The 12,038-nt window shown below is 42.0% G+C and overlaps 1 protein-coding gene across 10 annotated transcripts in view; it reads left to right on the forward strand.

The window, feature by feature from the left end:
• The window catches only part of SLC23A2 (solute carrier family 23 member 2), a gene marked incomplete at its 3' end in the record, with an annotated part of 112,164 nt that overhangs the window by 83,395 nt on the left and 16,731 nt on the right, over positions 1 to 12,038 (forward strand). For 7 of the 10 annotated variants that reach the window (XM_079129101.1, XM_079129094.1, XM_079129100.1 and 4 more), the window contains 5 exons: positions 380 to 468; positions 1,466 to 1,536; positions 2,504 to 2,685; positions 8,513 to 8,633; positions 9,114 to 9,270. In XM_079129101.1, coding sequence (XP_078985227.1) covers positions 380 to 468; positions 1,466 to 1,536; positions 2,504 to 2,685; positions 8,513 to 8,633; positions 9,114 to 9,270 — 620 coding nt within the window. Of the gene's footprint in view, positions 1 to 379; positions 469 to 1,465; positions 1,537 to 2,503; positions 2,690 to 3,491; positions 3,609 to 8,512; positions 8,634 to 9,113; positions 9,271 to 12,038 lie in introns of those variants that run through there. The other 3 variants (XR_013762151.1, XM_079129102.1, XM_079129095.1) reach the window with 3 other exon arrangements.

Genomic DNA, 12,038 nt, shown 5'->3' on the forward strand with positions numbered 1-12,038 from the left:
ATGTATACTAATGTTTAAAAGGCAGCCCACGAGCTCACCAGGAAAGAGGGAGCCCAGAGGCTGAATGGCCCCCAACCTCAAGGGAAAAGGTGGTGATGGTAGGGGCTGGTGTTGGGGTGCTGGCACTGACCACAGGGGTCCCCCAGTGACTCCCCTAAAGCTGCCATGGTGCAGAGAAGCAGGAGGGGAGGATGAAGAAGCCAGTGGCCCTGGCTGGGGGCCATAGGAGTTCTTTGCAGACGGGGGCTCTTTCTTTCAGGTGTGCCTGCGGTTACTCATGTGCTGTGTGTCTATGGAAAAGACTGTTAAGCTGTCAAATAGTGAAGTACTTCGGTAGTACCCGATGCCGTGATCATGGTTTTGGTCTCATTTCTTTTAGGTTACCCCTGTTTCAGGCCAGTGCTTTTGCATTTTTGGCCCCTGCTCGAGCCATCCTGTCTTTAGATAAATGGAAATGTAACACCACAGGTAATTGCAGTTATTTCCACATATGTCATTGGGGTCCTTTAATGCAGGTGATAAAAGGGAGGCCTGGGCATACTGCCCTCAGCAGTGTTCACTCCTTCTGGAATTAGGCACAGAACACACCAACCCACAAACGGCTTAGAATGCTCCAGTCTGTGGACTGTGTCTCTCTCTCTTTCTATCCACTTGTTCATCCCTAACCCTAGAGCAAATAAGGACCAGGAATGACCTCATTTCTCTATGCTAATGAAATTGATAAATATGGGACTGGAATAGAAAAATACCTGCTGTATTCCTGCCTGTCTCTTTCAGTGGATTTTATGACCCACCAGTAGTAATCACTCTTGCTGCGTCAGCATCCCTTCTCAGAAACATCTTTGCTTTTTAAGGATCTGGCTACTGTGGTTTTCTGCAAATGACTTTCATTCCCCTTTCTTAGTGATCACAAAGATCCTTAAGGTACCCGTTAAGGACAGGAAACGATAGGGAATTGGGGGAAATCAGACTCAGACCTGTTGTACTCTCAAAATAGTTATATTTTGAGGTTCTAGGAGCCAACCTTCAGCCTTCATTTCCTTTGTTGCTCCTAGGAGTTACTTTGCAACCATTAATTTGATTTAGGAACTGGAAAAGACCTCCGTTTTATCTAGGTTTTTACAACCTCAGTCCCGCCACCTTGCCATCGGGCATTTCAGTTAGCTGCTTGCAAAGGTTGGTTTTCTGTGTGAAGATGGTACTAGTAACGGGTAGCACCACTTCAGTCAGCTTTTGACACGTTGGGAAGCTCTCAGAGGATGAGTATATTTGATTAAATTAGTGCTGGGGACTCCACCTTGCAGTGAGATAAGTCCTCATGTTGTAGGTTGAATTCTAGGGATGGGTGATGACACAAATATACTTAAAATAGGGAGAAAAATCCTCTTAAAGGGTAAAATGAATATGTCCTATGAAACATTGGCATCACTCCAAGGAAAACTTTGTCTTTGTTTTTGTTTTCAAGATGTTTCATTTGCCAACGGGACAGCAGAGCTGTTGCACACAGAGCACATCTGGTACCCCCGGATCCGTGAGGTAAAGGACCCATGCCGCTGGCTCACAGCTTCTCTGTGTTTCTTCTTGGCTCCTGTGGCGTGCCCCAGAAGGCACAGCTGCTTTACTAAGTTTCTTTTCGTCTTTAGCTACTGAGATGTTTATTCCTATTGTTAAACTCAATTTAGTCAGTGGTTTCGTGCCACCAGACAGTATTGTTCCTTTCCTCCTGCAGGCCCACAGACCTGCCCACACACACCCTCCAGTAGCCAGCTGAGGCTCACTTGGAGGAGCTGCCCAGGCTTGTCTCAGGCAGCAGAATTGGCCATGCTGCCCTCGGCATTTGCCTGTGTTTGTTGAAAGAACTAAAGAATTTGTCTGCCAAAGTGCCCTTGAACAGAGCCATGTGTGGTAGTCTCCAGACATGAAGAACAGCTGGCAGTGTATTCGTCTTCCCAGGCTCATGAGATCAGTAGAATTAGCCTGGATATGCCCATTCTGCAGGATAGAGGCATTCCTTTAGAAGTTTTGTCAGTGATATTGCCTTCTAAATGTCCCCTGGGGCTGTTTTTTTTTTTCCCCCAGTGGTATTGGGGATTGAACCCAGGGCTAGGCAAGCACTTTACCACTGAGCTGTGTCTTCATCCCAGTGTGGTACTCTTAGTACCACAGCGTTCCTGTAAGGTTGCTTTGGAAATGTCTTCTTCAGTGGGAATTATAAATTTTGTGTATTTCATGTGTCAGTGGAAAAGGCAAGCTGACTTTGTGTTCAGTGCCCTTTTCTATAATTTTCTAACATCGCTGATGTCATACTCAAGTTTGCTAGGCCTCAGTAACTCCATCGAAGTTTTTTTCTGTGGGTTCCCAAGGAATTTTTTAGCTGTCATGCCTGTTATTCATTATAATAACTTATTGCCTTACAGAATTGTCAGTTGTGGTTACAGGCCACATTCGGAATGTTTGACATCCAACCTGCTCACTCTCTTGTCTGCACTGTCCCTTGTTTCAGATCCAGGGAGCCATCATCATGTCCTCATTGATAGAAGTAGTCATTGGACTCCTTGGCCTGCCTGGGGCTCTGCTGAGGTACATTGGGCCTCTGACCATCACACCCACAGTGGCCCTCATTGGACTCTCTGGTTTCCAGGCTGCAGGAGAGAGAGCAGGAAAGCACTGGGGCATCGCCATGCTGTAAGTGTTCTGAAAGCACGTGAGTGGGGACGGGCGATACCCCACTACTGCTGTGGAGAGCCTTTGAGAGTATTTGGAACATTCGCACAGACTTCAGAAAGACATAATTGGAAAAAAAAAAAAAGAAAGAAGAATATTCTGACATTTTAAACTTTGATTCATGCTTGGGGATAGTTAAAGGGTTTTCTTAGACTTAGAGGTTGGGAAGTGACATATAGTCGAGGTGTCCCAAAGGCAGATGTGGCAGTGATGTGGAGAGGGAGGGTCAGAAGGCCTAAGCTTTGATAAGAGGGTAAGATGGAGGCACCACCAGCTCTTGTGAGTCACAACAAGTCTCTTGTGCATGAGTCAAATACTGAAAAGCACGTTTTTTAGATCTCATCCTATTCATGCTGGAGATTTCACATAAACTTTAGCTCAGACCTGAGAACTCCAGACTTCCAGAACCAGTGCTCAGCTTGCTCTCTCCACTTGATAGAAGACAGCTCAAACTTGAAAGCTAAACAACTCCACACCTTCAGTCCCCCAACTCAGCCTGTTTTCTTTCTTTTAGTAAATGGTACAACCATGCTCCCTGTTGCTAATGCCAGAAACCATAGCAACATCCTTGACCCTTCCCTTCCTCCATTCCCCACATACACCCTATCATACATTCCTGACTCCAGAGCAAACCCTGGGTCTGTTTTCCTCTGCCTTCACTGCCACACGCCCCACCCCACTCTCAGCCACTGACTCCTTATACTATCCAGCTTATCTCTTGCTCCCTTCCTGACCATTCCCAGTCCTATAACGTGCTTATCCATTAGTGTCTTCCAGGCCTCTTCCTCTGTCCCCTCCTTTTGAAACTCCAGTTGGACACAGCTAGACTTCTGGAAGCTTTTAGGTCTTGTCCCAACATCTGAAACCTCACCCGCTGCCTCTTGGTGAGTCTGTTTGGATCTCTTGGCCTGGCGCTTGGGGCCCTTTCTCTGAGAGCTCAGACAGGCAGAGGTGGGAAATATGAATTACTTCTCAGATGTCTTTCTCCCTTCCACTCCTGCTCATCTCTTTCTGAAACTCCTAGGATGTTGGACCACCTGGATTCTTTTACTTCCCTCTTTCTCTATCTTGTCATTTTCCCCCTCTGTTTTCCTTAACTCTGCCTGTTAATCCTTCTGTGGAAATTTTCATTTCTGCTCTTGTGATTTTTGGTTTCTAAGACCCATTTGTCCTTGGATGTCACCTCTGTGAAATCAGGCCGTCAGCTCTGGGCCAGTTCCATGGCACGCCCAGCACCTGTTCCACCTTCTGTTATAAAGCAGGTGCTTGGTAAGCATGATGCGAGTGAGTGTGGGAAGCCCTGGGAGTAGAGTAAACTCATGACCATAGAGCTTCCGAAAGGAAGGAAGCTCTGGCCCAAATAGTCGGACAGCAAGTGTATTAAATCTTCAGGGAAGAAAGAATTCCTGTTTATGCTGTTCTAGAGTTTTGAGAAAGAAGGAAAACTTCCCAGTTTTATTTTAATGGCGACTCCTAAGTGAGCTAATAGAGAAGAACCATGGGCCTTCATTTTTCCTTTCTAGGGCTAAGGAAAAAAAAAACAACCCAGAGTTGATGGTGTTCTTTGAGGATGTTCCAGGCAAAGAGTTTTGTGTTCAAGTATGTTCAGGTAGAAAGCTCAAGTTTAGCATCTTTGTCTACTGAAAAGCTCCTTTGCAATCTTTTAAGATGCAAATGTGTAAGACTCTTCCCAGAAAAGAGCCTGAGGATCCAGCACTGCCCATATTTAATTGAAAGAATAGTGCATTATGTATCATTTCAGGAATTCAAGAATGATTAAATATCAGAAATGTATTAAAATTTATCATGGGTCCATAGTGGATTTTATCAGTAAGTTTTTATTAATAAAGAACCACTGTGACACACTAAAAATATTTAGTGTAAGATGACATTCATACTAGAAATCAGTGGGGAAAATTAGTGTAGAAAAAAATTAGATAATTATTTGGAAAAAAATTTCTAGTTGTAACAATTATATTTCAGTTGAATTAAATACTTAAATGTAGGAAACTATAAAAATGCCATAAAAATCTACATAAATATTTAATCCTAAAGTGACATTTTTTAAGAGATACTGAAAAGATAAAATTTGATAGGTTTTACTTACAGCTGCATTTAAAATGTATATAAAAAACCACTGAAATTAAATTAAAAATGAATCTGGGAAAACAAATTCTCAAGAAAGACTAATGTCCCTAACTCATAAAGTATAAAAGAGAATCCCAGTGGAGTAATGGGTAAAGGATACGATATAAGCAGCTGTTAAAGCAAAAAAGGAAATAAAAATAACTAATGTGTAAGAAGGTTTATCTTCCCCAGTTACCAAAATGTGTATCATCCTCACCAGCTTTGTTAGGAGTGAGAGTGGGCCAGTTTGTACAAATGTGGGTTCCTCAGGACGTAGGGGGTCGGGGGTAGTAAGGGTAGCACATCTGTGACTGCCATTTCCAGCACGGTGCATATAGCTTTAATAGGAACAGTGTTCTTCCTAAGAACATTGATTTTTTTTTTTTTTTTAAACATGAAAGTCTTTTTTTTTTTTTTTAATTCATTTTTATTGTAGACTATTTATTCACTTTTATGTGGTGCCGAGGATTGAACCCAGTACCTCACACGTGCCAGGCAAGTGCTCTACCACTGAGCCACAACCCCAGTCCCGAACATTTTAATTTGCGTTTTTTATGAAAAATTTCAAACTGTTCAAAAGAAGAGAGAATAGTTTAATGGCCCGTGTTTTATCACCAAGCACTCAGGAGCACTCTCTTTTTACCTATACCCAACTGTTCCCTGTCCCCCTCCAACTCACTTGGTTCTAATCATTTGAAATTAAGTAATTAAGTTATTAAACAGAGAAATCTAACAAGTCTTCCCACTCACCATCTCTCAGAAAAAACTTCTCATTAAAGCTCATAATTCAATGTTTATCCTTCCATATTTTTTGTTTTCATGCAGGTAAATTTAAACATACACATATATAATTTTGAGATTAGATTATTTTATAGTTTGTTCTTTGGGGGGGGGCTCACCTTTCCAAGATAGTGTGTTTGGATGGGTCTGATTCATTCTAAAATTGCACATTGTTAAGTATGAATGGTCTGTAATTTATGTAGCCATCCTCCAGTTGATACTCATGCATGCTGCTTAAGTCATATGCTGTTGTAAAACAATGCTGAAATATGTATCCTTAGGCATAAAGAATGAGCAATAAAATAATGTTTTTTAATTGGTGGAAATTGGTAGGGATTTAAAAGTATGGTAAGACCCCACGTTGCAGTGAGTAGCAAATGGATATTCTTGGTCTCTTTGGGTGGGCTTACATCATTGTTCACATTGCTTTCATTGTCATATTTATAGAAATTACTAAACAAGATGCCCATTAAATGAAATGCTAAGCTAAGCAGCCACTCAGACAGTGATACTTTACACCGTGTTGAGGTGTAAAGGTGTTCTTGGCGTTAGTAAATGCTAAAAGCTAGTTAGGAAGCAGCCAGTAAAGTACGCTCCCAGGTTGGGTTAGATAATGACCTCCTTGTGCCACAAGGACAAAGATGATGGCAACCAATGGTCACCTATCTTTTCTGATCCCATTGTTCAGTCTCCCATGAATATTCAGAGAATAAAAGCCTCTTTGGGATAGATCAGAATGTTACATGTTTTTATCATTCAATGGATTATGAATGCTCTTCAAAATTTTGTCTCTTTGCTTTTGCTTATCTACCTCTAAATTTTTTTCTATAGTTCATTATGCATCACTTGCCTAATATTAAAGAAAGATCAACAAAGGACTGAAATGTAAAGTGATATGTAAAGTAGTAGGAGGCATACCAGAGACTGGGGACTTGAGCTGAGACCTTTGTCCTTTCTCTTTGTGAGCACAGCATGCCCCTACTCTGAGCCTCTGTTATTGTTTCCTTGTCAAATAGATACCTGCTCCCATCCCATGCATTTGAGGACAAAAATAATCTAGATATAGATGGGTTTTGAAGTAGGAAGAAAACAAGTGTCCATCTGCCTAATCTGTTCTCTTAATTTGAGTTGAGAGGCGACAGTTGTAACTCAGCAGTAGAGCCCTTGCCTAGCATGTGTGAGGCCCTGGGTTCCATCTTCAGCACCTCATAAAATTTTTTTTTTTAAATAAATTAAATATATTGTGTTCATCTACAACTAAAAAAATCTTTTTTTTTTTTTTTTTTTTTTTTTAATTAATTTGAGTTAACATGTGGGAGCCTGAGATCTGGGTGTCTTTCCTGGATTCTTTATGTGTCCCCCATCCACTCTTAAATGTGTTTTGAAAAGTGAGCATCTTAGCATAGGTGGGTGTTACATGAAATAATAACAGCAGCCAACTTGGTGTGCTTTTGAATTTCATAGTATCTACTTTGAAACAAATAAGTAGCTTTTTTTTTTTTTTCCAAACATGAAAATTTTACATAAGTCTAAACTTAAAATGCCAGTTATTAATCCCTCATTGTCATGTTGGTTTTAAAACTTCACTATCCCAGAGGAATTGAAGTAACTTGGGCACAATGATGTTTTCCACCTTGAGCTGGTGCTGTTGGGCAGTTCTGACAGGTCACCAGTTCACTAAACTGTCTAGACAGGCGAGTAGGCCTGTGGAACACACACACCTGTTCTCTAGCCAAGCTTTGGTCTGCATCTCAATAGGAATGTGACAAGGGAGCTGCGCTTGCCTAGCTGTCAGTGGAGCTAATAATTCCATCTAGCCAATTGGAGCTGTGCCCAGGAATAATTAAGCTTAGCTTTGAGTACCCATGATTCCTGCCAACTCTACCTCAGGTTGTAAGTGAAAGAGTAAGTCCAAGTGAAGGATTAGGCCCCTCCTTAGGTGATTAGGCACATCATTGCTTGTCTGTATTATTTTGGTGATGATATCCCTCCAGGAGCATGAGACATGGTCCCACACTTGCCAGCCACATGGGGACATTAGGCTGATGAGGAAGTGTCAGCATCCAGCTGTAGGGAGGTTACTGCCGCTCCCTGCCTTCTGTGTAGCCTTCAGTGAAGCTGGGTCAGGAATGTGAGACTCAGGAATGAGTTCTGCAGCCATCCTGACCCTACCGCTCAGCAAACCTAGCCGTGTAATCTTGGACTACTGGCATTGTGTCTCTAGAAAAAGAGGAGGATCCTGGAAACAACCCAATAAGGCTGAGATGCGCACAGGAAAGCCTTAACATAATGTCTGGCACACACAAACCTCTCAGAATATTATCACTGATTTCACCCTATGCAGTTTCTTAAATATTGAAGTTTCACATTTTGCTTTTAAAAGTAATATATTTGTTGTGTATAAATCAGAAAATGCATAAAAGTAGGAAAAAGCAGTCACATGTTATCTGAAGCTGTGAGCATTTTGGATCACATCCTTCTCATTTGGTAGTGTGTATGTGCATATGCTCATGGTATTTTCTCAGTTTGCTTTTTAGTTAATTCATAGTTGTAAATATACTGTTTGGTATTAGTATTTGGCATCTTTCCCCTCATACACTGTAAGTTTTCCCCCTTAATGCATTTATTTTTTGTGTTTTCTTACTCTATTTGGGAAAATTTAAGCAAAGCTTTAACATTGCATTTTCATTTCAATATCAAAAAATGCTATGTAAATGAGCTGTAACATCTTCCCCCCAGGTGATAGGTATGATTTCCAAATTGTAGCAAAGAAGGGCTAACAGTTCTGTAGGTAAATGACTTGAACACACAGTCAATTTTTAAACTTTGAGTGTTGTGGACATAGCAACCTTAACCTCATTTATTTTCTTTCTTTCCTTAGGACAATTTTCCTTGTATTACTGTTTTCTCAATATGCCAGGAACGTTAAATTTCCTCTCCCAATTTACAAATCCAAGAAAGGGTGGACTGCATACAAATTACAACTTTTCAAAATGTTCCCTGTGAGTAATTGACTTTTTTTTTTTTAACCCTGACAGTGTTGCCTTTGATTCATGTATAAGATATTTAGGTGAAGGGAAAATTGTGTTATAAGCAGGTCCTCCTGGGGGTGATCATTTCTGGGTGGTGACACTAGGGTACTTATGACCAGCCCATTCATCTTGGCCTTGAAGTTTAGAAGCTGTGCAGTTTCATCTTTTTAGTGGTCTCAAGAGGAGAACACTGTCTTTGGGACTGAGATTTGACCACATGTGGCCTCCATAAGCACAATGTTCGTTACATACCAACAAAACTTTGGAAGGGTAAAGTGAATTTACCTGCATAAAGGTGGTCTCAGTGCAGCTCCATTCAGGGAGTGGGTTTGCAGAATACTGATGATGGTGAGTCCTAGGGTGTAACGGTCACACTCAGGAAGGGGTGTGTGTGGTCAGCAGCCACTAGCTCTGTTATCCTGACCAAGCTTCTCCCCTTGCCCACTTCAGATAATCCTGGCCATCCTTGTGTCCTGGCTGCTCTGCTTCATCTTCACGGTGACAGATGTCTTCCCACCTGACAGCACCAAATATGGCTTTTATGCACGCACAGATGCCAGACAGGGTGTGCTCCTGGTAGCCCCGTGGTTCAAGGTGCCATACCCATGTAAGTATCCAGGAGGCCAGAGGGGTCAGGTGCCCAGGAGTGCCCTCCTTTGAGGGGTGGGAAACAGGCAGAAGGCTCTACAACACGAAAAGCCTCTTGTCCCAGAGTGTCTCCTAAGAGTCTGGCTATTCTGGCCAGTAGAGGATTAGACTGAAGAAAAGGAAGGCCTTGTCTCCAGAGGACAGTCATCAACAAATCAGCAGCTCCCTTCTCAGATTAGTTAGTTGGTTCTTGGGCTCCACTAGGATAAAATCCTGGACAAGGGTCCTTGCCAAGTTTGGGTTCTAGCAGACAGGATTTGAGGGCAGTTCTCAGAAAGGCAAGTATGGAGCTGCTTAGTACCAGCACTGCCAAAATGAAAAGACTGGAGAGAGAGACCTGGAGATTAGGGAGCAAACTGCTCAAGCATAATGGAATTTTTATAATCTCTTAATGGGTGGACATAATCTTTGTAATTTAGTCACAGCTGCAGAGGTAAACTGATAGTCACAGTTTGCCATAAGATGAATCTTAAGTTATAACTTGAGGGTTGGGGGACTGTGGGACAGAGAATATGATCTCTAGCTGAGGTATCACCTGGAGTCACCTGTAGCATTTTCTAGACCCTAGTCCCTAAAGTGGCTCATGAGCCAGTAGTTGTTACACATTCGATCATTCTGTTGTGAAGATTCTGTACCCAGTATTTGGAGGGTTTTTTTAGCCTTGAAACCTGAGCTTGGTCAGGTTGAGTCAATCCATCTCCTTGTCAAGCTGTCTTATTTTCATATTTTGTAATGACAAGGAAGAAAAGCCAAGAATATTAAGGTTGGTTCAAAGGTGACTCCTCTAAGCATGTTGAATGATGACAGTGTTGGCAGTTGTCTCCTTTGCGCTGGATGCTTTCACAAAAACTTGAAAAAGTTTAGTCTCTTATCAGATCGCATGGGGTTTAAGTGTGTATTTATATATATCTATCTTGTCCAAAAAAGAATGTGCATGGTTCATAAACATACCTATAATCTGAGATAAGATGAGATTAAAAGTCACTTGGTGGGGCTGGGGTTGTAGCTCAGTGCTTGCCTAGCACATGTGAGGTGCTGGATTTAATCCTCAGCACCACATAAAACAAATAATAAAATAAAGGTATTATGTCCATCTACAACTAAAAGAATATATTTTTTAAAAAGTCACTTGGTGAGGCAATCAGGCGGTGGCATAGGAGCACAGATGGGAGGAAGCCTCCTTGGCACATGCAGGTGCCTCCAAGGTGAGCACCAGTAGGAACACTGCATGAGCTGCTGTTCCTGTGGGGAGACCAGAAGTCCTCAGGAGCCTCACAGGTCCCACGTGTGAGGTACTCCCTCTTAGTGGAAGACAGCAGTGAGGCAGCCCGTAGGGCTCCTCTTCAGAGCAGTCCCTGGCTGTGAGAGATGGTGAATTGCCCCACCTCTCCTGTATGAAAAACCAACTCCAGAGACTTCATCCTGTGTGCTCCCCAATGATTTGGTTCAATTCAAAGGCAGGTTTTTAAATACCAAGAACAGTGGTTCTCAGCCTTTGGTATGCTAAGAATTACTTGGGATTGACTGTTAACATATAGGGAGAAGTCCACAGTACCTAGTTTTAAAAACAAACAAACAAACAAACAAACAAACTGCAGTAAAGTAACAGAACAAATTTAAAGTTCTAGTTAAAAGGAGAGATGAATAACAGCTTTAAGACAGAAGACTGGCTAAGCTGGTGGTGCATAGCGGTAATCGCAGTGACTTGGGAGGCTGAGGCTGGAGGATTGCAAGTTTGAGTCCAGCCTCAGCAACTTAGCAAGATTCTGTCTCAAAATAAAAAATAAAAAGGTGTAGGGATGTGACTCAGTAATAAAGCACACCAGGGTTCAATCCCTGGGAATTTTTTTGGTTTAAAAAAAATTCGTTTTTTAGAGATCATAGTTAAAGACAAAGGGTTAAAGATTTAAAAAAAGTGAAGAAACAGAAAATAAAAGCATTTTCTGAAAAATAGTACAGGTTGAATATCCCCTCTTCCAAAATGCTTAAGAGCAGAAGTATTTGGATTTCAGATATTTTTTTAGATTTTGGAATATTTGCATATTCCAGTGTATCTTGGGCATGAAACCCAAGTCTAAACATGAAGTTTCTTTTATGTTCCGTAACCTTATACACAGAGCTTAAAGGTAATTTTATATAATATTTTTAGTGCACTTTGTGTCATGTTGATTCTCAAAAAATATCAGATTTGGAGCATTTTGGATTTTCAGATTAGGGATGCTCAGTCTGCAAAGACAGAATAAGAATAGCATCTTAAAATCAAGACACTAAAATGAAACCACAGTACTACAGCAGTTAACGCGGCTTGATAAAGAAGGCCCCGGAACCAACCCTGAGAGTTGATATCTAGGCATGTTGCTGTTGGGAGGAGCCTGTGCCTAAGAACTACATCTTGTGCCTCTGATCCTGGCTGCCTCTGCCTCCTCTCCTTCCACAGGACAGGACAGCCCCAGGTGGGAGCAGTTCTACCTTCACAGCTTACTTTGCCATCTTTTCTCTTCCCAAGCCTGAGTTGGCTCCATGTTACCTGTGACATAGACTAGGCCCCTCTAGGTGACTTATGGAGCCCTTCTGTGCCTCGCAGGTCCCCATTTCCTGAGCATCAGCCCATTCCTGTGCCCCACACCTTCCCCATTCTTCAAGGGTCACCTCCATTCCCACCTCCTTCTCCTCATTTCCTTCCCTGGATAAGAGCATTTCCTCATTTACTTATACCCAGCTTGCCTT

This window comes from Sciurus vulgaris (genome assembly GCF_902686455.1).
Source record: "Sciurus vulgaris genome assembly, chromosome: 2".
Lineage (NCBI taxonomy): Eukaryota > Metazoa > Chordata > Mammalia > Rodentia > Sciuridae > Sciurus > Sciurus vulgaris.